This window comes from Typopeltis vanoorti, chromosome 8 (assembly GCF_054136105.1).
Source record: "Typopeltis vanoorti isolate ZY-2024b chromosome 8, IOZ_Tvanoo_1.0, whole genome shotgun sequence".
NCBI lineage: Eukaryota > Metazoa > Arthropoda > Arachnida > Uropygi > Thelyphonidae > Typopeltis > Typopeltis vanoorti.
The window spans coordinates 146,446,920-146,470,875 of NC_143556.1; the positions used below are offsets into that span (position 1 = coordinate 146,446,920).

The 23,956-nt window shown below is 37.5% G+C and overlaps 1 protein-coding gene across 5 annotated transcripts in view; it reads left to right on the top strand.

Annotated features, from left to right (window-relative positions):
- LOC150104412 (hydroxyacyl-coenzyme A dehydrogenase, mitochondrial-like) overlaps positions 1–23,956 on the top strand; it is a 227,690-nt gene that overhangs the window by 191,823 nt on the left and 11,911 nt on the right. For all 5 annotated transcript variants that reach the window (XM_090396993.1, XM_090396992.1, XM_090396995.1 and 2 more), the window contains exon 8: positions 12,190–12,306. In XM_090396993.1, coding sequence (XP_090253119.1) covers positions 12,190–12,306 — 117 coding nt within the window. The remainder of the gene's footprint in view (positions 1–12,189; positions 12,307–23,956) is intronic.

The following is a 23,956-nucleotide window of genomic DNA, read 5'->3' on the forward strand; positions in this document are numbered from 1 at the left end:
CATCTGTTCACGCCTCTAATCTTTCTCAGGACTCTCATATCTGCGGTCTCTAGTCTTTGGTCAAGTGTTTTACTTCTGACCCAGCTCTCAGATCCATAAGTTAAAATTGGTTTGAACACAGTCTTGTATACAGCTAATTTAGTGTTCCGACTAATTTCTTTCTTATTCCATATGAATTTATTCAATTGACTTCCCACGATACCAGCTTTGCTGATTCTGTTGTCTATTTCTATATTTAGTTTACCATCTTCAGTAAAAATTGTGCCTAAGTAGCTGAAATGTTTTGCTTGTTCCACAGGTTCTCCATTCACAACACAGTTGATATTTTCAATGATTCTGCCTATTTTCATTGTCTTTGTCTTTTTATTGCTGACCTTCATACCATATCTATTACAACAGCTATTCAATTTAGTCAGAGAATCTTGCAGACTTGTAGCGGATTTATTTAGAAGTATAACATCATCCGCATAAAGCAAAGAGCTGACATTAACATCTCCAATTTTGATATCAGGTTTAATACCACATTCCTTCATAATGTGATCCATATAGATAATGAATAACAGAGGGGATAATGTACATCCTTGTCTCACACCAGATTTAACATTAAACCATCTTCCTGTACTTCCTTCAATTCTAAGTATTGCTAAGTATTGAGTAAGTATTGCTTGATATAATGCCCCATTGACACCATATAACTGCAGCGTATTGAATAGCTTCTCTCTTGGCACTTTGTCATATGCCTTTTCCAAATCGACAAAACTTCACTTTAGCCAATGCACTTTTCGTTTTTAAAGTGAAAAATTTTATCGGGCATTAAATTATTATTATTGTTGTTGTTCCGGGCAACTCCAAGGAGTCGACAGACTCATCGAGGGAGGCCCTAACATCATGTCAAGAAAAACTATTCGACATTCACACAGTATCTATCATACCTTGCCTTGAACTCATTCACGGTTGTAGCACCCACAACAGACTCTGGAAGCTTATTCCACTCATTCACTACTCTCCAAGCAAAAAAACCTAGCTCTAACACCCTTGTCAACCACGCTCTTGCCCAGCTTCCATTCATGGCCCCTAGTCCTCCCACCACCAGTCATATTTTCAAAATTATCTTCTGGGTCAATCTTATAGAAACCCTTCAATAATTTGAATGTCTCAATCATATCACCCCTCCTTCACCTATCGACCAAGTTCTGCAACCCACAAATCTTCAACCTATTCTCATAAGGTTCATTCCACAGACCTGCTATCATCTTGGTCACTCATCTCTGGATCCTCTCCACTTCCTCCCCATCACGAAGAAACCCTGATGCCCATAACTGGGCACAGTAGTCCAAACGGGGTCTTATGAAGGCTCGATACAGAGGAACAACAACTTGTTTGTCTCTGCATGTTAAAGTATTTTTCAGAAGCCAAGTGATTTGGTGAGCTGTTTTAGTTACTTTTGCAATGTGCCCCCTAAACTTCAATTCCCTATCCACCAACACTCCTAAATCCCTGGCCTCATCAATCTCCTGGAGTACAATTCCACCAATGCGATATACTGCTGCTATTCTTTTCACCCCAAAGTGCATAACCTTACACTTTGGCACATTAAATTGACATCCATGTTTCCTAGCCCAGTCCCCCAAACTATCCAAATCATCCTGTAAAATTTTGACATCCTGTGCACTCATAATTGCTCTACCCAACTTTGCATCATCAGCAAACAAGTGAACACTTCCTCTTAAATCCTTTCCAATATCATTGATGAAGAAATTGAAAAGCAGTGGTCCAAGAACAGAGCCCTGTGGCACTCCACTAGTCACAAGCTGTCTTTTAGACTGAACTCCTGAATAAACCACTCTATGGTATCTCTCCTTCAACCACCCTCCTACTCATCTCACCAACCCTATATCTATCCCCATCTGCTCCAGTTTACTGATTAGGGTTCTATGTGGTATCCTATCAAAAGCCTTGGCAAGGTCCAGTAGTATTACTGTAAACCTATTACCTAATATCCAGTTCAGCCATCACTGTGTTATAAAACGTGAGTAAGTTACTGTGGCATGATCTACCCTTCACAAGACCATGTTGTCTCCCATACAGTATCCCATTTTCATCTATCCAATCCTGTATTTTTTTCTTGACTAATTTCTCCAAGACCTTGAAAACGATTCCTGATATGCTAATCGGTCAGTAATTTACAAGCAGTCTTGGAACCTCCTTTATGCAGTGGAACTATTTTCCCCTCTTTCCACCTCCCCCCCTCGAGACTAACCCACACCCGAGACTCAAATTAAACAAAATGGTCAAGGGTACTGACAATTCTTTAGCTGCTTCTCGTACAACACGAGCTGGTATACCATCCAATCCCACAGATGTATTGACATTGAGGTTATGCAATAGACTACTCACCTCCACTTCATTCACCACAATTCCCGTATAATCTATTGGTACATTCGTTTCTGCAATGTCACCACCTGGATGATATATTCTTGTAAAGTGCTCACTCAGTAACTCAACTATATCAACTGATTTAGTTACCTCCCTACCATCGGCATTCTTTAAAATCATTCTGCCATGTACGTTTTTCCTTTTACTTGCTACATATCTAAACAACTGTTTAGGATTCTCTAACCTGCATGGCCAATGTTCTTTCGTAATCCTTTTTTGCTTTTCTTATCACACTCGTTACCCTTCTGGCCTGCGCTTTATACCGTTCATGTGCCTGCCGGTCATCTTTCTCTTTAGATTCCCTCCATAGTTGTTTCTTTTTTTGCAGCTCAAGCTTAATGGTGTTATTCATCCATTTAACCCCTACTTGATTTATTATTCGGACTCTAGGTATACAGTCAGCCATTGCTTCATGCAAACACTTCTTAACTACCTCCCATGCACTATCGACTTCTAGTCCTTGTAGTTGGACATGCCATGGCACTTAAACAATCAAACTCCTAAGCTTGTCATACTTTCCAGCCCGATAATTCCACATGTACCCTGTCTTAATTGAAAATTCTACACCTTTAGCCACCTCCCAAGTCAAGACTCTATGATCACTCTCACCGATTGGTGGCAATTTGGTCATATTTGTTACAGCCAAATCCTCAGATGTAATTACTAGGTCAAGCACTCTCTGACCCCTAGTATTTTCCATTACATGCTGTCGCAGATAGTTATCCCTTAATAACCGCATAAAATCCAATTCCTTCCTCCTGTGTGTCCTCTCCTCACTCCAATCAATGTGACCATAGTTGAAATCTCCCATAATAATCACCCTCCTTCCACTCATTTCTTCTATTTGCTTGTGCATACTGTCACCACCATCTTTTCCATCACCTGGTCTATAGCAGCACCCAATTGTATATTTAGTTCTGCTAGCCACAATCTCACACCAAATGGCCTCAAATGTGCTCTTTTCTCTATCCTGCAATTGAACTTCTATTCTCCTTGGCTGCAGCTCATCAGCTATCATCAACAATACTCCTCCCCCCATTTTATTCTCCCTGTCATTCCTGAACACACTATACCCATCACATTCAATCCCACTAGCTATATCATCTACAGTCAGCCATGTTTCACTAATACCAATAACTTGTGGTCTGGAAGTGCCAACCATGGCCAAAAACTCTTCCTTCTTGTTCCTAATACTCCTAGCATTAGTACATGAATTTAAGACCCCCATTAGCCCCAACCCTACCTTGATGCCTTATATTAACTATCCCACTCTGATTTGTTGTCCTTATTTGCTCGGGCATATTATATTCATTCTTACATTCAACTGCCTCCCTAAGGACTGTATATCTACTTCCCCCCCCCCCTTTAATAAATCTAGTTTCCCTGAATTTGCACATCCACCACATTCAGCAACACTTTCTCAAGTCTTCTTACACCGTAACCATTCAAATGCAAGCCATCCATCTTATATAGATCCTTTTGCCCATCGAACTCACTCCACACGTCCACAAATTCCACACCACTCGTCATACATAACCCACGCATAAAGTCATTCGCAATTATGGCCCTCCTTTTAAACATTTCACTGTCATACCGTGGCTAAAGACTAATCATTCTAACTCTCTCACTCTTTTCTTTTGCTGCCTCAAAGAATTCATTCAGGTCTTCTATCATTTCCATTTTGTCTCCTTTCAAATCATTGGTACCTGCCACAACAATCATTTCTTTCACCCTTTCCTTTTGCTCTCTAATAGACTCAGTTACATCCTTTATGGTCCCACCAGGTTGGTACGATTTTGTCAAATCCTCTACTATCACACCTCGTACTAACGAGTCTCCATACAGCACTCTATCCTTCATTTTGTTCATGTTCACACTCATACGTCTGTTTTTCCTGTCATACTTTTTATTATTGGCTGATTCATTCAGTCGACTTTTGCTCATACGCTCTAGGTGCTGTTTTGCCCTTTGTATCGCACCATTCAACAGCACGATCTCAATCATTGCGTCTGTCTCGTCTTTTTTATTCTCGGTAAAACCATTAATGCTATCATTCACACTCTCACAATTCTCTGGTACAACCTTGCCGTTTCTTGTCATATTCCTATTTTCTTCATTCTGAAGTTTGACAAAAAATATCACACTCACGATCCGAAATACTCTTCAATTTCTCATTCTCCCTACATTTTCTACACACATTCACTCCTTTATTATCATCTAACCACACTCCGACCGCACTCCGCAAAGCATACATTTCGCAGCTAGAACACCGAATCATCTCTTTTATACTACCGTTCTTTGATAAAGATGGCGAACCATCATTGCTGGCTGCCATTTTCCTTCATACTGGAGCCATACTTACTTGCAACATATTTTATCAAATTATAAATTATAACACACCAAAAACACACAAAAAGATGCACTTAGAGCCGCAAGGCAAACAAAACTATGCAATATTAAATAAATTTATCAACAATAACTGAAAATAATACTTATCTTATCCGGAGCTTTCATGAACACTACACACTACAAATTCCTCTAGCGGCGACAGCCCTTATAAAATATGTTATAAAGACACACAAAATACTCTAAAAACACGAAAATCATTCTAATATACTATAAAACCAATTTTCTAAGGAAAAACACACACACAAAACACCAAAAATCACCAATTTTACACGAGCGCTAAATTACACCGACCACTCACCATATCTGCACCTTTAGCCATCTCCCACATCAAGACCCTATGATCACTCTCACCGATTGGTGGCAATGTGGTCATATTTGTTACAGCCAAATCCTCAGATGTAATTACTAGGTCAAGCACTCTCTGACCCCTAGTATTTTCCATTACATGCTGTCGCAGATAGTTATCCCTTAATAACCGCATAAAATCCAATTCCTTCCTCCGTGTGTCCTCTCTTCACTCCAATCAATGCGACCATAGTTGAAATCTCCCATAATAATCACCCTCCTTCCACTCATTTCTTCTATTATAAAAAAAAAAACCCTGCTTCATCTGCATTATAAATGTTGTTGTATCCATACCTTCGTTTGATGTCTGGCCATACATTCTTGATCCAGTCAGAAACAACGTTTTTGTCAATGGACAATGCCTTGCCACTTACTTTTGCATAGACAATATTGTTTCTGTTCTTAAAGCAATCAATCCACCCATTGTTGCATTTAAAATCGCTATAACCAAGTTGAACAGCAAATTTTTCAGCTTGAACTTCCAAAATTGGTCTGCTAATAGGTAAGCCAGCGGTTCTTTGCACTTTAAGCCACGAAAGAAGTGCCTCGTCAACGTCACTTTTATTACACTTTTTAACTTTTTTACACTTCGATAAATTGTTTTCAAAAGCTTTCGGAGTCGACTCGCGATTCTTCCAAATTGTTGATATTGTAGATGGGGACAAACCATACTTCTTTGCTACTGTCAGATTTGATTGGCCACTTTCCACTTCCCGTATAATTTCTACTTTTTCGGAAACTGATAAAATTTTCCGTTCAACTCCCAACATTTTTTCACAACCAGAAAATGCGTACATACGAAATGTCAGTAAAGGAACAACTAACGTGTATTATTCGTTCGTTATTCCCGTGAAACGAATTTGTAATAAACATGAAATACATGCATTAAATCAAATGTAATTCAAATATACCTTCAAAATTATTCGTTATAAACGTGAATTCGCAGTAACCGTGATCGTTATAACCGAGTTCTACTGTATGTGTATAAATTACAAGCTAGGAAAGATTTACTAATTTATAGAGTAGTATCTCCCACAAGGGGGAAAGACATAGACCATCAGATCTGTTTAGGTTAGGGGAGTGAAGTAACATTTCACATGTTTCTTTGTAAAGCCGTTCCATTAGGAACCGACTTTTGTGAATGACTTTTGTCTTGTTCCACTGAACTCTTTGTCTGGTGTTGATGGCATGCTCTGCAAGTCCAGACTGTTCTGGTTCAAGGTACTGGATGTACAGCTTGTGTTCTTCTAACCGGATCAGAGCAGATCTTTCTGTTTGTCTGAAATATGATAACCCACAAGAGCAAAGAATCTGGTAGACACCTGGATTGCTGAGATGTGAGAGCTTGTCCTTTGGAGACATGAGGAATGTGGAGATTTTTTCTGATGGGTCGAAAGGCCACACAAATATTTAGTTGTTTTAACACTTTAGCTATGCGTTCGCTAATGTCTTGTACATAGGGGATAGGTATATGCATAGGTTCTTCTGTATTTGAAGAGGATGCTGGAGCACGACTACTTAAAGCTCTTTTTATGAAAGAATTCTTATAACCATTATATATGAAGGAGGAATTAACATATTGTAATTATTTTTGTAGTAGTTCTTCTGAAGAATAAAAGGAGTGGGCTCTATGAACTAGTGTTTTTATAGTACCTGCCTTTTGACTGGGATGGTGATGTGATTCAGCATGGATGTAATTCACAGTCTATAGGAAGGAGACTCATACAGGCCAGTACATCCATGCTGAATCACATTACCATCCCAGTCAAAAGGCAGGTACTAGTTCATAGAGCCCACTCCTTTTGTTCTTCAGAAGAACTATTACAAAAAGAATTACAATATATTAATTCCTCCTTCATATCCAATGGTTATAAGAATTCCTTCATAAAAAGAGCTTTAAGTAGTCGTGCTCCAACATCCTCTTAAAATACAGAAGAACCTATGCGTATACCTATCCCCTATGTATAAGGCATTAGCGAACACATAGCTAAAGTATTTAAAACAACTAAATATTTGTGTGGCCTTTCAATCCGTCAGAAAAAATCTCCACATTCCTCATGTCTCCAAAGGACAAGCTCTCACATCTCATCTATCCAGGTGGCTACCAGATTCCCTGCTCTTGTGGGTTATCATATTTCGGACAAACAGGAAGATCTGCTCTGATCCGGTTAGAAGAACACAAATCGTACATCCAGTACCTTGAACCTGAACAGTCTGGACTTGCAGAGCATGCCATTAACACCAGACATAGAGTTCAGTGGAACAAGATAAAAGTCATTCACAAAAGTCAGTTCCTAATGGAACAGCTTTGCAAAGAATCATGTGAAACGTTACTTCACTCCCCTAACCTAAACAGATCTGATGGTCTATGTCTTTCCCCCTTGTGGGAGATAGTACTCTATAAATCAGCAAATCTTTCCTAACTTGTAATTGTATACACATATATATATATATATATATATATATATTATTATTATTATTATTATATATATTGGAAAAAAAAAAATTTTTTTTTAAAATAAATTTAGGAAACCTTAGCTACTTAGCTGGCGCTTTGTGAATATAACAGTTATTGAGTTAAGGGGATAATAAATCCCTCATTAATGAGGGATTTATTATCCCCTTAACTTAATTTACTCCGCTGGAAAAAATAGCCTCTTGGCTCTTTATCGTAATAACAGTTATTGTTTAACTAGCCTTTGTACCTGTACTGATGATGCCTGTGATACTCAGGTGAAAATTCTACGAATAAAGAATAATTTACATGAGTTAATTCCGTTATTATAATAGTAAGTAATATGTCTACTCACATTATTTCCTTTCTGAAACTTAAAAATACACTTATCCCATCTGATTGATTTTTCCTCTCAATATCCCAAGTAATTAATTTCCATATAGTTTTGAGCTTAGAGCTGCTGCTTTTTTTTTTTTTTTTTTTAAATGTGCATGAATTTTTGTTCTTCAGTTAAAGGAAATTGCCAACATGGTTGGCCAAGTGGTTAACATATATCCTCTCTGTAGGTTAATCCTATGGACATTGGTGTTTGTGACCGTCTTTAGGCAGTAATGAATTTTAGCACGCAGTGTGAAACCAATGACCCAGTTATTGGAAGTTTGAAAAAAGTTCCATGTTTGGTCTCAAGAGAACAGTTACTGGACTAGTTTAAAAAAAAGAATGAATGAAAAACACACACAAAAAAAAAAAAAAAAAAAAAAAAAACCTGATCCCATCCACAGTGCTATAGGTTTACAACCTTTCATTGGCAGAAGTCACATAAAAAAAACCAGTTAAGTATTGCATGTTATTTTTTTTCTTTAGTGAAAAGGAATGTTTATACTGTGAATATTCCTTTTTCTCTATATGAGAATTTGAAGTTTCTTCCCTAGTGAGTAAAATATTTTTACTACACTGCAAAGTTTCTATTTAATCCTCATTTCTTGCTCTTTGTAGCCTGCTCTTTTTTTAGCTATTCAGTTATATCTAAAAATATTCATGTTATATAGCGCCTCCGTAGCGCAATTGGAAGAACGACGGTACATTGCGCCCTTCGATTGGAATAGGCCTAAGTTCGATTCTCGTCGCGACGGGAGGAATTTTATCTGGTCGATTTCAATCGATGGTGAGTTAGCCGATCTCATACGGAGGTAGCAGGGTTTTTTCTCCCGGAAACTCGGGTTTTTCATCCCGCATACATACAAATCGGCCCTTCAGAACACACGCAATTTACAGACAAAAATTACTAGTTGTGGTGGTGTTGGAGGTGGGCGGTAGATGGCGTTGATTCGTAGTAGAGGTAAGGTGTAGAGACAGTTGAAGATGTCCTCCCGCGATGAGTCTTCGGACTCCTTGGAGGTATCAGGAATAATAATAATAATAATAATAATATCTTTACTTTTTGTCTCTGCTCTAATGATTTGGGGGGGGGGGGGGAGAATAATGAAGAATCATAATTCATGCTTTGAATAGCTTCTGTCTAATGTTATTCTGTGTAGCATAAGTAAACGGCATCTTATTCAGATGTAGTAATTCTTTTTTTTTTTTTTATTATTACTTTTACAAATGATCAGTTAATCTTTCATCACTTATCAGATTTGTTTTTATCTTTCAAGAATATATAGAAAGAACTCGCCACAAACCACACCATGTATTGGAGCATGGTTACCATGCCATGCTCTGAAGGTTTCCCATCACGTCATTTTAATAACTAGTGAAGATATTTGCTCACATAGAAAGATTAATAGGAATCTGAGACTGATCTTGAACATCTGGAGATCACTCATCAGACTATCATTTTAGGACTATCTTCTTTGCTTTTTAAGCAAAGACCATTATGTCCAAATACATAAATGGGAGTTGAGAAACACTCCCACTATTGATTATGTGGGGAATATTCAATACAAGAGAACAGATTGAGTGATTATCTGAAAACTGGCTGAAAAATACTCATATTTCAGGCATATTGAGTACTGCTCTCACATTTGGGGTGGCACCCTAAGAACTCCCTTAAAATGCTTGACTCAGTGCAGAGGAGGGCAAGTAGATTGATTAATAACCCATCTTACCAACTCCCTCCTCCCACTTTTGCACAGGCATCTGGTTTCTGCAATATGTGTATTATATAAATATTTCAATAGTAAATGTTCGTATGAAATAGCATCAATGATTCCCCCACTCAGTGCTAAGTATGTTAGACCATATATATGGCTGCCACCCAACATCCTTTCACAGTACACCCTGAAATCCACATAACAAATTTCTTTTCCTCCTTATCCTTCATCCCTTCTACTCTGTATTATGGAACAGTCTTCCCCTTTATGTAATATACAAATGGGTAGTGGGTTGGGAAACCCGCTACAGATTATCAAATTCCTGACATGTACCCTCAAGGAGTGTACAGGATACGATAATACTACACGAAAAACTTACATCATTACTAACTTCAATAATGCTGGAGAATGCTGGCATGTCACATTCACCATCACTGCTCTTGGTGAAAATTGTGAAGGCCATATTAAAGAGGTTTAGATTTTCATTATTGTCAACTTGAAAGATGATTTGTTCCAAGATTACGTGGAACAAATTCCCAAGAGATTTGATTACCATGATTTTCACAGTTATCACAAGTGCAACAAAGATCTTAAAGACAGTACGGGCAGAGCAGAGCAGAGCATGACTACTAAAGGTACCTGAAGATTAAAGCATTTTGAATTTTTACCTTGCACGTGAAAAATGCATTTTGTTCTTCTTCTTCTGCAGTTTGTCCCACTTAAGTGGGATTGCTGTTAATGATGAGTCTCCTCCATATCCTCCTGTCTTGGGCTGTCACCACATCCAAGTTCTTCATCCTCAAGTCCTCTTCTACCATCTCCCTCCATCCCTTCTTCAGCCGCCCATGCTTCCTCCTTCCTTGCACATCCATCTGCATGACCTTTCTTCCCACATATTCGTCCTCCTTCCTCATCACATGACCAAACCATCTCAACCTTGCTTCCTGTATCTTTGCGCCTAAGTTCGTAACTTTCACTGTTCCCCTCGCATAGTCATTTCTCAGATGATCCTTTCTGGTCACACCGCACATCCACCTAAGCATTCTCATCTCTGCTACCTCCATCCTGCTGATGTTATTTTTCCTCAGTGCCACAGTTTCCATAGCATATGTCATAGCTGGCCTCATTGCTGTCCTATAGATTTTGCCTTTCAGATTGATCAGCACCCTCTTATTGCATAGTACTCCAGCCATCTCTCTCTCTCCAGTTCCTCCAACCCGCTTGTATCCTGCATCCCACTTCCTTCTCAGCCCCTTCATCTTCTTTCACTGTTGAACCGAAATATCTAAAGTCCCTCACCTTCCTGATGACATTTCCTTCCAGCTCCAGATCTGTCTCCTGGCTACCATCCACTTTGCAACACATATACTCTGCCCTTCTGCTCAGTCTCATACCTCTCTCTTCCAGTATTTTCCTTCATCTTTCCAGTGTAGCTGCCACTTCTTCTCTTGAATCTGCACACAGCAAGATGTCATCTGCATACAACATTGTCCAAGGCATGTCTTCTCTCACCTCCTCCGTCACCACCTCCATCACAATAATAAACAGAAACGGACTTAATGCTGACCCTTGATGCAAGCCAACTATTATTTGAAAACTTTCTATCTGTCCCAGACAGGTCTGAACTCTCGTCTTCACATTTCTGTACATCTCCTGCACCAACCTGACATATTTCTCCGGTACTTTCTTCTCCCTCAGACACCTCCAGACTTCTTGCCTTGGCACTCTATCATATGCTTTCTCCAGATCAATAAACACCACATGTAGCTCTCGTTGTTTCTCTTGAAACTTTTGAATCATCTGCCGTAACCCAAAGATAGCATCTGTCGTTGATTGACCAGGCATGATGCCAAATTGTTCCTTTGCAATCTCCACCGCCTTCCTCAATCTTCCATCAAGAACCCTTTCTAGGATTTTCATTGTGTGGGACATCAACTTTATTCCTCTGTAAAAAAAAATTCTTACAGTCTTGTGCATCCCCTTTACCCTTGTAGATGGGGATAAGGGAAAGTGCTCTTGTCCCCATCTACAAGGGTAAAGGCGATGAACAAGACTGTAAGAATTACAGTCTTGTGCATCCCCTGAGAAGGAGGTGGAGATTGCAAAGGAACAATTTGGCTTCATGCCTGGTAGATCAACGACAGATGCTATCTTTGGGTTATGGCAGATGATTCAAAAGTTTCAAGAGAAACAATGAGAGCTACATCTGGTGTTTATTGATCTGGAAAAAGCATACGATAGAGTGCCAAGGCAAGAAGTCTGGAAGTGTTTGAGGGAGAAGAAGGTACTGGAGAAATATATAATCTCCTGGCCGCCATCCAATTTTCAACACATATACTCTGTCTTACTTCTTCTCAGTCTCATACCGCTCTCTCAAAAATGCATTTTGTTATAAGTATTAAATATGCGAAATGTATTAGTTAGACATTATATATATATATATATATTTAGGTGATGCTACTGCTAAAGATATTGACATCGCAATGAAACTTGGTGCTGGCTATCCCATGGGACCCTTTGAACTTTGTGATTATGTCGGGCTAGATTTACAGAAGTTTATACTTGATGGTAAGTATTTGAAATTACAATGTTATATGTTTATTTACTTGCATAAAAAAAATTAAGTGGAAAAATCTATAAGGTAATTGCTACCAGCAAATCACAAAACAAGGTTGTGTTGCACATTAATTAGTTGGGAAAGAGAACTGATTTCAGTATGTAAAATGAGAAACTTTCAAAACTGTTTTGAAGGAGGGCTAAATCAACTAACCTTAGCCAATAACAATCTTTTCCTAGAAACTGGTTTTTACTTCTGTAAGACAAATCATTGCAACGGAATAGCATATTTCATGAAAAGAAAGAGAAACAACACATACTTATTAAGAAGTTTGTCATGTGTATATACAGGTTATGACCAACATTGCAAGCTGATTAAATTTGCACAAATGGGCAGGTTTTTTTTTTTTTTTTTTTTTTTTTTTTCCCCCAAAATTAAAAATGAAAGGAATTGTAAATGAGCAGTTATAAGTTAGTTATTTTTGGAATCTTGTATTTGGTAGAGATGATTGATATCTCCATTTGGACATCAAAGTAAAATCACTTTAATTTTCAAGAAAACTGAACTGCCTCATTTAATCAGGTATGTTCCATTCATTGATTGGTATGATTTTTGTAAATCTGGAGTAAGTAAGATATTTACACCCTCCAGGCCCAACTCCATGCGAGATTCCTGTTTGTGGTGGTAGAAACCTTCCAGTGATGGTGCTGACCCTTTACATTCTTACTGTTTTTTCTTTGCTCTTTTCTTCCTGTATTCCTCTCCCTACTTCTCCTGAGTTTGTTTTACTATCCTGTCTTTCAAGACCACCATTGCTGTGCAGTGCAATGTGGGCATCTGAAAAGACATCCTGGTGCACTACTTTTGCTTCTGCTTTGGCAAGATGGGTGGTCCTGAATGGCCTAACCGGAATCAGTCATCTAGGTGGCTTGGCTGCACAGGACATCTGTGTTGCAGAAAGTTTTTTTTTTCCCACAGTCTTGGAACAAGGCCTGTTGTGGTGCCAGTATGGCATACAGGATAGCCCTTTCCACTCCCAAGCACAATCATTGGTTGCCGGAAAGTGGGCATCCATGTGAGGCTCCACAGTGGGTGAGGATCACTAATGCTGAATCAAACTTTTCCTGAGGATGAATAATTTCATACTCTTATTTATCAGGGAGTCCTCATGTGTAGTCCTCATGTGTAGAAACCATACAAGCATTAATCCAAAAAAAAAAAAAAAAAAAAGTTTTTTTATTAATCCTGCATTCAACAGGCAAACTTTCACCTGGAAAAATGTCACCCTTCTTCATCTAAGCAGGTTTGGATGGGATGGCAAGTCTCCAACATCTGTAAAGAAACTGGCCAGGTGCAACAGGTTACAGTAACCCATACAAAACCTTAAACTTTTCTAGAGGCATAATATCAGAAAGCGACCTCCTTGATGTGCCCAGTGAGATCTGCACTGAATGCAAGGGGTGACAGCCATACGAAGATTACTCATACATACAGATGGATACCTGGTTCTCACCATATCATCATTACCTCCAACATCTATTAATGCAGGTTAGATCAGCAGTCATTTAATGCTATATATATCTATATTTAAAGCAGCACAAACCTTTTGCATTGCTTTAAATGTCAGAAACATGGTCATTCTCAAACTGCCTATTGTGGCTTTGCCATCTGTGCCCCATGTGGCAGTAAAGATTATGAGAATAAAGACTGTGAACAAAACACAGAAATGCTCTGTGAAGGAGACCACCCCAGCATACTTTTGCCATGCCAAAGGCAGAAGGATAAAAAGAAGATTCAAAAAATAAAAAGAGAGCAATGTATCACGCAATTGAAGCAACAACATCTGCTTAATTCTCTTATGCCGAGAAGCCACCTGTAAAGAAAGTGTCAGTTTGTTACACTGACATGTATATCAGTGTTACCTTCTCGCAACTACCACAACACAATTGTAAATTGTATTGGTTATGTCATTTATTTTATTATTTTTGTTAAATGAATTTGGCTTGCTTCTTGATGCTCAAGACCATTTCTAAAAAGGAAGTCAACAACTATCTGAATCCTCTCAAAAATAATGAATGCCATCAGCAGCTAACATCTTCACTAGATAATTTTATGACAGATCTTCTAGAAGAATCTTGGGGGAAACTTGCAGTCTGTCTCTCTCAATATTTCCAGGACATTTGATTAGTTCAGTACACAGCCTGCTATTCTCAGGCTGTTTGTCTGTCTTGCAGGATAAAAAAATCTGAGGTTTTTAGGAAGAAAAAATCTGTCACCTCTATATGAAACAGGCTAGTCTGTGTGTGGGGTGGAGTTTAAAGCTATCTCTCTGGTTTTCTCCATAAAGAGTAATGCAGGGAGGGGAACCCATGAATAATTTTTTTGTAGAATTTTCCTTGCCAAATAAAAATAGCTCAAGTTCATAGTGAACTGAACCAAGCCTAGGTTTGTTTCAGTTCATTATGATTTACTGATTTCATCTTGCATTAATTAGGTCAGAGATGCCTTAAATGGAACAATGATGAGTAAAAAGAAGACATCAAAGCTGATCATTCATGGCTATGGAGGATGAGGTTTTCTGTGCTACTGGATGTAAAGTGGACATCCAGTGGTTATTTATATATGAAAAGGCATCATCAGTATTCTGAGATAGCACTCTGGCTAAGTGCTTGGCTGATTTGGTGTATGAATCATTGCTATCTACAAATGGATGCAGTGGTAACACATTTTGGTTATGGCTTTCAGGAAATCCATAAATCTTGGGGAATGGATCTGCAATGGTTTTAATTTATTTGCAACTTCTACAGGTCAGGAAGTGACATTTTTAAGAAGCCTATGAATAGTCTCAGCATTATTAGAATCATAGTTCAGTATATGGTAGGTGGACTTATCCTTTAGCAGTTTGGTTAGCATACATCTGTAATCAGAGTAGCATGTTTACTATAATATTATTTATGTTATTCCTATGGCACATTAGTACCATGGGTGGGATAAGGATTTTATTAATTTTATCATTTCTTTTGTATTTTTTATCTAATCTAGAAACAACTCCAGAGACCAAACAGGAACTTTCAAGCTCCTTCCAGCCTGTTATAAATGGAGCACTGATATCACTCATGGTGATGAAAGACATTCGCAAACATCCATTCGAACCCAGGGAAACATAAACTTTATCATAAATTCATCATCTCATCTCATCCGCTTGATAATGGGTTGAGTCCACTAAGAAGAAAGGTTCTCCACTTATCGCGATCTTTAGCCATCTCAATCATGACTCTATAGCTGGGTAGATGGGAATGTTCTTTCAGTAACTTTATCCAAGTACTTCTTGGTCTGCCTCTAGGTCTTTTTCTTGCTATATATCCATTCAGAGCTAAATATGGGAGTCTATGAGAGCCATTCTCTGAATATGACCAAACTATCTCAGTTGATGCTTAATGATTGTGTCTATTATATTATCTGGGAAGTTTAAATCTATTCTGACTTGATCATTAGTCTTGTGTTGCATCCAGTGGGTGTTATTAAGTTTTCTGAGGCATTTCATTTCAAATGCTTGAAGTTTCTTGATTGGTTGTTGAGTTAATCTCCAGGCTTCTGGAGCATAAGTAGCCATTTGGATAATAATTGTTTGCTATAATTTTAGACTCATTGGGATTTTTTTTATATTTCCATCTTTTGTTTAGTTTATTCATGTTGGTCCAACCTAGGTTTAGCCTGTGTTTTACTGTTCGATATTGTTGAGGTTACTAGATATAAGACTGCCAAGATAAACATATTTATTAACTTGTTCCAGCAGGTGATTTTCGAGATTTATAGAAATATTTATACAAATCTGAAAACAAACCCCAACTCAACATCACCAGAGTTAAAGATCGGTACTATCAACGTAAGAAGCCTGAATAGCAAAGAAATGGAGCTAGCTGAGGAATTAGATAAGTACCAGATCGACATAATAGGGGTGACTGAAACAAAAAAGACCAAAACTGGTGAGATCTTTCTGAGCAATAAATACAAAATGTTATATTCAGGCAATGACAATCAAGGAAAAGAAGGAGTAGCCATAGTATTCAACACAAAATACGAGGCTAATCTTCTTGAATGGCAGTCAGTCTCCAGTAGAGTAATGTGGGCAAATATGAGAATGGGGAACTGGACAATGAGACTTATTTGTGCCTATGGTCCCACAGAAGGTTCTACTAAGGTAGAAGTGGAGGAATTTTTTGATGCTTTAGAAAAAGCAACTGACACAATGAAAAATGAAAAGTTGGTCCTTGTTGGGGATCTAAATAGCAGAGTAGGAAATGATTGTGAGACATACAAAAATATTTTGGGAAAATTTGGAGAAAAGAGCAAAGCTAATAATAATAGCAAATATCTGTTGGATTTCTGCTCAGGACATGGACTGGTTATTACTAACACCATGTTCCAACATAAAAATGTGCACAAATTCACATGGAGAGAAGATGCTAGGAATAAGAAAAGTCTCATTGACTATGTTATTGTTGATAGTGACGTTTTCTCCCTGCTGCAGGACACCAGAGTGTACAGAGGATTTGAAATTGGAAGTGATCACTATTTAGTCTTGAGCAGGATAAAATTGAATTTCATATTGAAAAGAATAACATGTAAGAAAGTTTTAAAGCGAATAAAAGTTGAGCAGCTCTCAGATGTGAACTGTAGACTAAAATACACAAAGATTATTGAAGAAAAAATGAAAGAGTTTGAGAACAGGAACCAAACCTTGGAAATTCAGTGGCAAGCCTTGAAGAAAACACTGATTGATTCAGCCAGAGAGGCATGTGGTGAGGTTGTCTGCAAGGATAGAAAAATCAGAACTCCCTGGTGGACACAGGAAGTTAGAGGCAGTGAAGGAAAAGAAGAAAGCATATCAAAAGTTCCTGTCAAATAAGTCAGCTTGTGCTCTTAGAGAATATAGAGACAAATGCAAGAATGCTAAACACTGTGTAAAACTAGCTAAACAAAAGTCATGGGAAGACTTTAGCAAGAATATAGAAAATAAATATCAAGAAGGCGGCAAAATATTCTGGAGGTTGTTGAAGAAGCTTAGGAATGGAGGAAAGAGTGCTGTAAAAGGAGTTACAGATGATAAAGCTGACATGAAAACTGGAATAAAAGATATCCTTGAAGTATGGAGTAAATACTTTGAAAAACTGCTAAATGAAAAAAGCAGTGATGACAGCACAGTGGTAAAAAACACTGACCAGGCATGGAGGCAGGAATACATATCCATACTTGAAGTAGAAAAAGCCATCAAAGGCTTGAAATGTGGAAAGGCAGCAGGAGTAGATGATATTCGACCAGAAATGCTGAAGTATGGTGGTATAAGAGTCTTACAGTGGCTGCACTGCATAGTTCAGAAAGCCTGGACAGAGGGACGAATTCCCGATGATTGGAGTAGAGCTCTCATAGTACCCATATATAAAAAGGGAAATAAAGCTGAATGTGAGAATTAAAGAGGTATTTCCCTACTGAGTGTTCCTGTCAAAATCTATGCAAGTATACTTGAGAAACGGTTGAGAGGAATTGTGGAAGAAAAGCTTGGTGAAGAACAAGCTGGATTCAGGCCAAACAGAGGCTGTCAGGATCAGATCTTCGCTTTACGACAAATAGTCGAGAAAGCATGGGAATATAACAAAGATCTGTATTTAAGTTTTGTCGATTTGGAAAAGGCATATGATAAGGTGCCAAGAGAGAAGCTATTCAATACGCTGCAGTTATATGGTGTCAATGGGCATTATATCGAGCAATACTTAGTCTTTATTTGAGTTGTAAGTCAGCAGTTAGAATTGAAGGAAGTACAGAAAGATGGTTTAATGTTAAATCTGGTGTGAGACAAGGATGTACATTATCCCCTCTGTTATTCATTATCTATATGGATCACATTATGAAGGAAAGTGGTATTAAACATGATATCAAAATTGGAGATGTTAATGTCAGCTCTTTGCTTTATGCGGATGATGTTATACTTCTAAATAAATCCGCTACAAGTCTGCAAGATTCTCTGACTAAATTGAATAGCTGTTGTAATAGATATGGTATGAAGGTCAGCAATAAAAAGACAAAGACAATGAAAATACGCAGAATCATTGATAATGTCAACTGTGTTGTGAATGGAGAACCTGTGGAACAAGTAAAACATTTCAGCTACTTAGGCATGATTTTTAGTGAAGATGGTAAATTAAATATAGAAATAAACAACAGAATCAGCAAAGCTGGTATGGTGGGAAGTCAATTGAATAAATTCATATGGAATAAGAGAGAAATTAGTCAGAACACTAAATTAGCTGTATACAAGACAGTGCTCAAACCAGTTTTAACTTATGAATCTGAGAGCTGGGTCAGAAGTAAAACACTTGACCAAAGACTAGAGACAGCCGATATGAGAGTCCTGAGAAAGATTATAGGTGTGAACAGATGGCATCAATGGCAATATCATATTAAAAACGAGGATATTAGGAAAGAACTTGACATTGTCAGCATCCAGGAATGCGTTAGCAGAGCTAATCTCAGATAGTATGGTCACTTAAATAGAATGGGAGAGGAAAGATTAGCAAAACAAGTGTTCTCTGCCAGGTTGGCAGGAAAACGACCCAGAGGAAGTCTAAGATATAGGTGGATTGATACGGTACAAAGCGCCTTAGACGATAGAAATATAAGATCTGATAATGTTGGAGTCTTGACAAGTAACAGACTGATTTGGAGGAAAATTGTAGATAGGAGGTTAGTAATGATATAATTTTTTCATGTAGTACTATCATATCCTGTACACCCCTTGTGGGTACTTGGCAGGAATTTGATGATGATAATGGTAGAAATATTTTATTCTTCTCTACCTATCTTCATTATTTTTGTTTTATGATGATTTATTTTCATACCATAAGTTTTAAAAGAGTCATTTAAAATATTAATAGGTTTTTCTAGCTGTGGTTTAGAATCTGCTAAAATAATATCACCCATGTATTTTATGTGATTAATGTTGGTACTATTGATTTTTACAGCTGGTTCATCAGCTATGGTTTTACAGACTTCTTCTAGGTTGAGGTGAGAGAGGGCATCCCTGCATTACACCTTTCTCGACTCTGAAATCCTCGGTTTTAATGTTGTTTGTTTTAACAAAAGCTTTGGTGTCTCCATAATAATTTGTAATAAATGTTAAAATATCAGAATCCATTTTTACGATAGTGATCAATTTGTTTCTATTAACTGAATCAAAGGCTTGCTTAAAATCTATAAGACAACTGTATATGGGCAGGTTGTATTCCCAATATTTTTCTGCTATATTATTAATGGTGAAGATATGGTCTATAGTGGAACTATATAACCTGAATCCTGCTTGGTTTTCCTCTATGATTTTTTCTGTAAGCACCTGTGTTCTCTTTTCTATAATTGAAATGAATAGTTTATAACTATGACTTAAGAGTGTTATGGATCTATAATTTTCAAATATTCTTTTGTCTCCTTTTTTGTGAATTAGTATAATAATTCCTGTTTTCCAGTCAGTTGGAATTACTCCAGTATAAGGAATGTGATTAAATAAATTCATTAAGAAATTAATATCTTCCTTGCCACCATATTTCCATAGTTCTATAGATATTTCATCTTTACCCGTAGCTTTTGAAAGTTTCATTTGGTTTATTGCATTTATAATTTCTGCTGGAGTTATGGGTGGTTCCTTTTCATATATCATCTTTTTTGTTATGCTTTCCTCCTCCTGTTCTTTTTGAAATAATGTTTGATAGTACTCCTTCCAAATTATTTTAATATTTTGTATTGACCCAGTTTCTAGATTGTTTTTATCTTTTATTGTTAATGATTTATATTTATAGATCTTAGTTAATTCTTTGATAATTTTGTATACCATTTTATTATCATTTCTTTTATTAGCTTCTTCGCACAGTTTTGCATTTTCCTCCAACCAGTTATTTTTGGCAGACATGTACATTTTATCAATTTTGTTTTTAAGATTCTTATAATGTTGTTTATTTTCTTCTGTATTTTTTATATTTAATATATGCTTTGCTGCTCTTTTTTCTTCTAAAGTATTTAGAATTTCAGGGGTTATCCATTCATGATTTGGTCTTCATGTTATACCAAGTATGTTTCTTGCAGTACTTGTAACAATTTTTTTTATTCATTTTTTTATTCCTTGATTCCATGTATTTTCTATATTGTCATAGGATAATCTTCTAAACACATTTCCTATTAGTGCCTGATAGTTATCTTGCATAGATTTCTCTTTCAGTTTTGACAGGTTCATTTTGTTGATAGGAGCTCATGATTTACAATACTTGAATTTTAGTTTAATTTTTGCTGCAAGCAGCTCATGGTCAGTGTTGAAGTCTGGAGTTTTTAAAGTTCTAACATTTTGCACTGATGATTTCTAATTGCATTTGATTAGAATGTAATCAATATAATTCTTTATTGTACCATCTGGTGAGGTCCATGTGTATTTGTGGGAAGGTCTATGGAAAAAAAGGGTATTACAGATAAATAGATTATTTGCTTTACAAAATTCTAATTTTCTTTCTCCTCCTTCATTTCTATTATCAACTCCGAACCTGCCCATCACATCTTCCATGCCTGGGGTGAACTTCCCAATTTTGGCATTAAAATCTCCCATCACTATTAATATATCTTTCTTATTGGTCTTGCCTATTAGATCTTGCAACTTATCATAAAAGGTATCGATTTCTTCATCTTCATGTGACTGGTCTGGGGCATAGATTTGAATTATTGTAAAGTGAACATTTTTTTCTTTACCTTTTAATCTGATAGTGATCATTCTTGGGCTGTGGTTCTATGGCCATGACTGCATTTTGTAGACTATTATTCACTAAAATGACGACTCCTTCTTTATGTATATTGTCCTTTCTTCCCAAGTAGAATAGTTTTCCTGAATTTAGATTTATAACTCCTTCTCCTGTCCAATGGGTTTCAGCCAAACCTACAATGTCCCATTTAATCCTAGCAAGTTCTTTTTCCATCAAATTTATTTTCCCAGGTTTTAACAGTGTCCTTATATTTAAGGTTAAGAGATGCGAAACTCTATTGGCTGATCACATACTAAACTTCTCGACTGCTTCCTGTGATCTAGGATCAGTCACGTTGGTTTCCTCGGATGTAGTAACATTCTCTTAACACAGTGGAGACTCCTGATTCATAGGGTTGAATGGCAGAATAATGCAACCGGCTTACCACTCCTCTGCTGCATCCTTTGGTCCATGACTCCTTATTCTTTATTCGGAGCAACCCGTTGGGGTTTCCCTCATCCGCCACCCAAGGGACTGGTAGGAGTCAGGTGATATCATAAATTCATCTGTATGTATATATTCTAAGCGAGTTTGAAGTTGTGAAGGTAACTCAAGATGCCAGTAGCTTCTGCTTTCAGTGTAATAGAGGAAAGGTTCACTACAACATTTTTGGGTAGTTACTGGAGTTTGGCAAATTTTGGGATGTGTCGACTAATTTTGGGAATTTCTTGACGGCTCATACTTCAGAGATGTTTGAAGAGAAAGCTTTGAACTCTACCCCTCACACTTGCTGTTTGGTTATGATACGTAGGTAGTATGTTCTCCATTTGACATGGCCTTTAACACTTGAACACCTTTCTAACACATCCAGACAGCCAACATCCTGGGATCTAGATCACGGCAGAAAATCCTTCCTGCAATACGTTGATTTCATGTCACTTCAGTGGATCCTTGGCATTCACTGCCTACAGACTCCCCCCCCGCTCCCTTCAGTACACACACAAATGCATTCACAAGTCTCATGCCACCAGTGCCCTTAAAAACAATATGACATAAAAACTTTGGGTTAACAGGGTGAAATTGATGTGAACTTAGCCACATATACAATATCTTCTTAGCCAGTGGTTGCAACTCCTCCACCACCAAGATAAAAAAAAAAAAATTAATCCATCACCATCCTGTATATCAGTAGTACTTCTCAAATATGGCAAAAATCCTTTTAAAAGAAGTAATCTGGTGACCACTTTCTGACCACACAAAAAAATTGGCAAACTTTATCCTAATCTAAAGATCAGCTGCAATTGCAATCCCTAGATTTGCCAGGGCTTTGCCAAGTGCCTTGCATCTGTAATTTGTTTCACTATGGTTTAACAGTCAAGATAGCCAACATCAAAATATCTGAATATAGACTATATTTAGTATCATTGCAGCTACTGAGGCTTGCAGATCATGCCTTGGATACTTGCAACAGAATCTACTAGAAAAGAGGCCATTTTGCTTCACATAAGTAAATAAAAATATCTTTTTCCTTGTGAAACTATCCTAATCTCAATAAATTTGGATGCTTACAACCAGTGGTGAGCTATGAAAATTTTAACAAAGGGCTCACATCATTGAGCAAAAAAAAAAAAAAAAAAAAAAAAAAAGATTAACTTAGCCCTTATAATACTTATATTGCGACTTTGTAGAGCTTCTAACAGCTATGATAATTCCTGTAGGATATCAATCATTAATGCTAGATCTCTTAAAAATTCCAAATTGAGAAGTCAGTTTAAAAAGCCCTTATATATATATCATAAATTTAATTTAATCCTTTATCCAAGTGTGAGCAAACAAAGTTTGCACCTGAAAGTATCTTCAGAACTAGGGTCAGGTAGTACAACACTGGGCAACTCATAGCTAAGGTGGACCAAGCTAACATCACTCCTATCTCAGTATCTCCCATTATGCAAAGCACATCTCCTTGCGGATATGTATAATGTTATGCATTAAGGGAAGGGCCACTACCCAGACTAGTTTTGACCTTTATTGAGGTCTCTTCAGTGGGAGCCAGGTCCAGACGTGGAGATACCAGGCAGAAGCAATAGCGAGGTCATTTTTACCTATAGGCATTGCCAAAAAGTGTGCCACCTTTTTATTAAATTATTCTGGATTTAGAGAAAGATGTTGAAAGTTTATTTTTCATTTGGTTAGACTATAATAAATTTAGTTTAATCCTTTATCCAAGTGTTAGCAAACAAAGTTTGTGCCTGAAAGTATCTTCAGGACTGGGGTCAGTTAGTACAACACCGGGCAACTCGTAGCAAAGGTGGACCAAGCTAACATCACTCCTATCTCAGTATCTCCCATAATGCAAAACACATCTCCTTGCGGATATGTATAATATTATGCATTAAGGCAATATGGCAACTCCTATAGGTAAAGATGACCTTGCTATTGCTTCTGCCTGGTATCTCCACGTCTGGGCCTGGCTCCCACTGAAGAGACCTCAATAAAGGTCGAAACTAGTCTGAGTAGTGGCCCTTCCCTTAATAGCTCACCACTGTTTACGACTGCCTCACATCTGGGAAACACTCACCCAGCTTACCAGCTCATGCCCACTACATAACATAGTTTAGGACTTTAGGCCTTTGTTTCTTCACTCCAGTCTCATTTGTTAGCCTGATTGTCCAAGTAGTGAGCCTAACTGCTCTCCAACCAACATGCAGTTTTTGAATCCTGCAATGGGAGTCGAGAGGTAGATAAATTTCATTGCCTGGTATGAGACCACTGCTTTCCTTCCACCCCATTGGAGACCTTGAAACAGTTCCATAATTGGTCCGTAGAGCAGAGTTTTGAATTATTTAAAAATAAATAAAATAAGACTTTCAGACGTCTAGAGCAGTGGTCT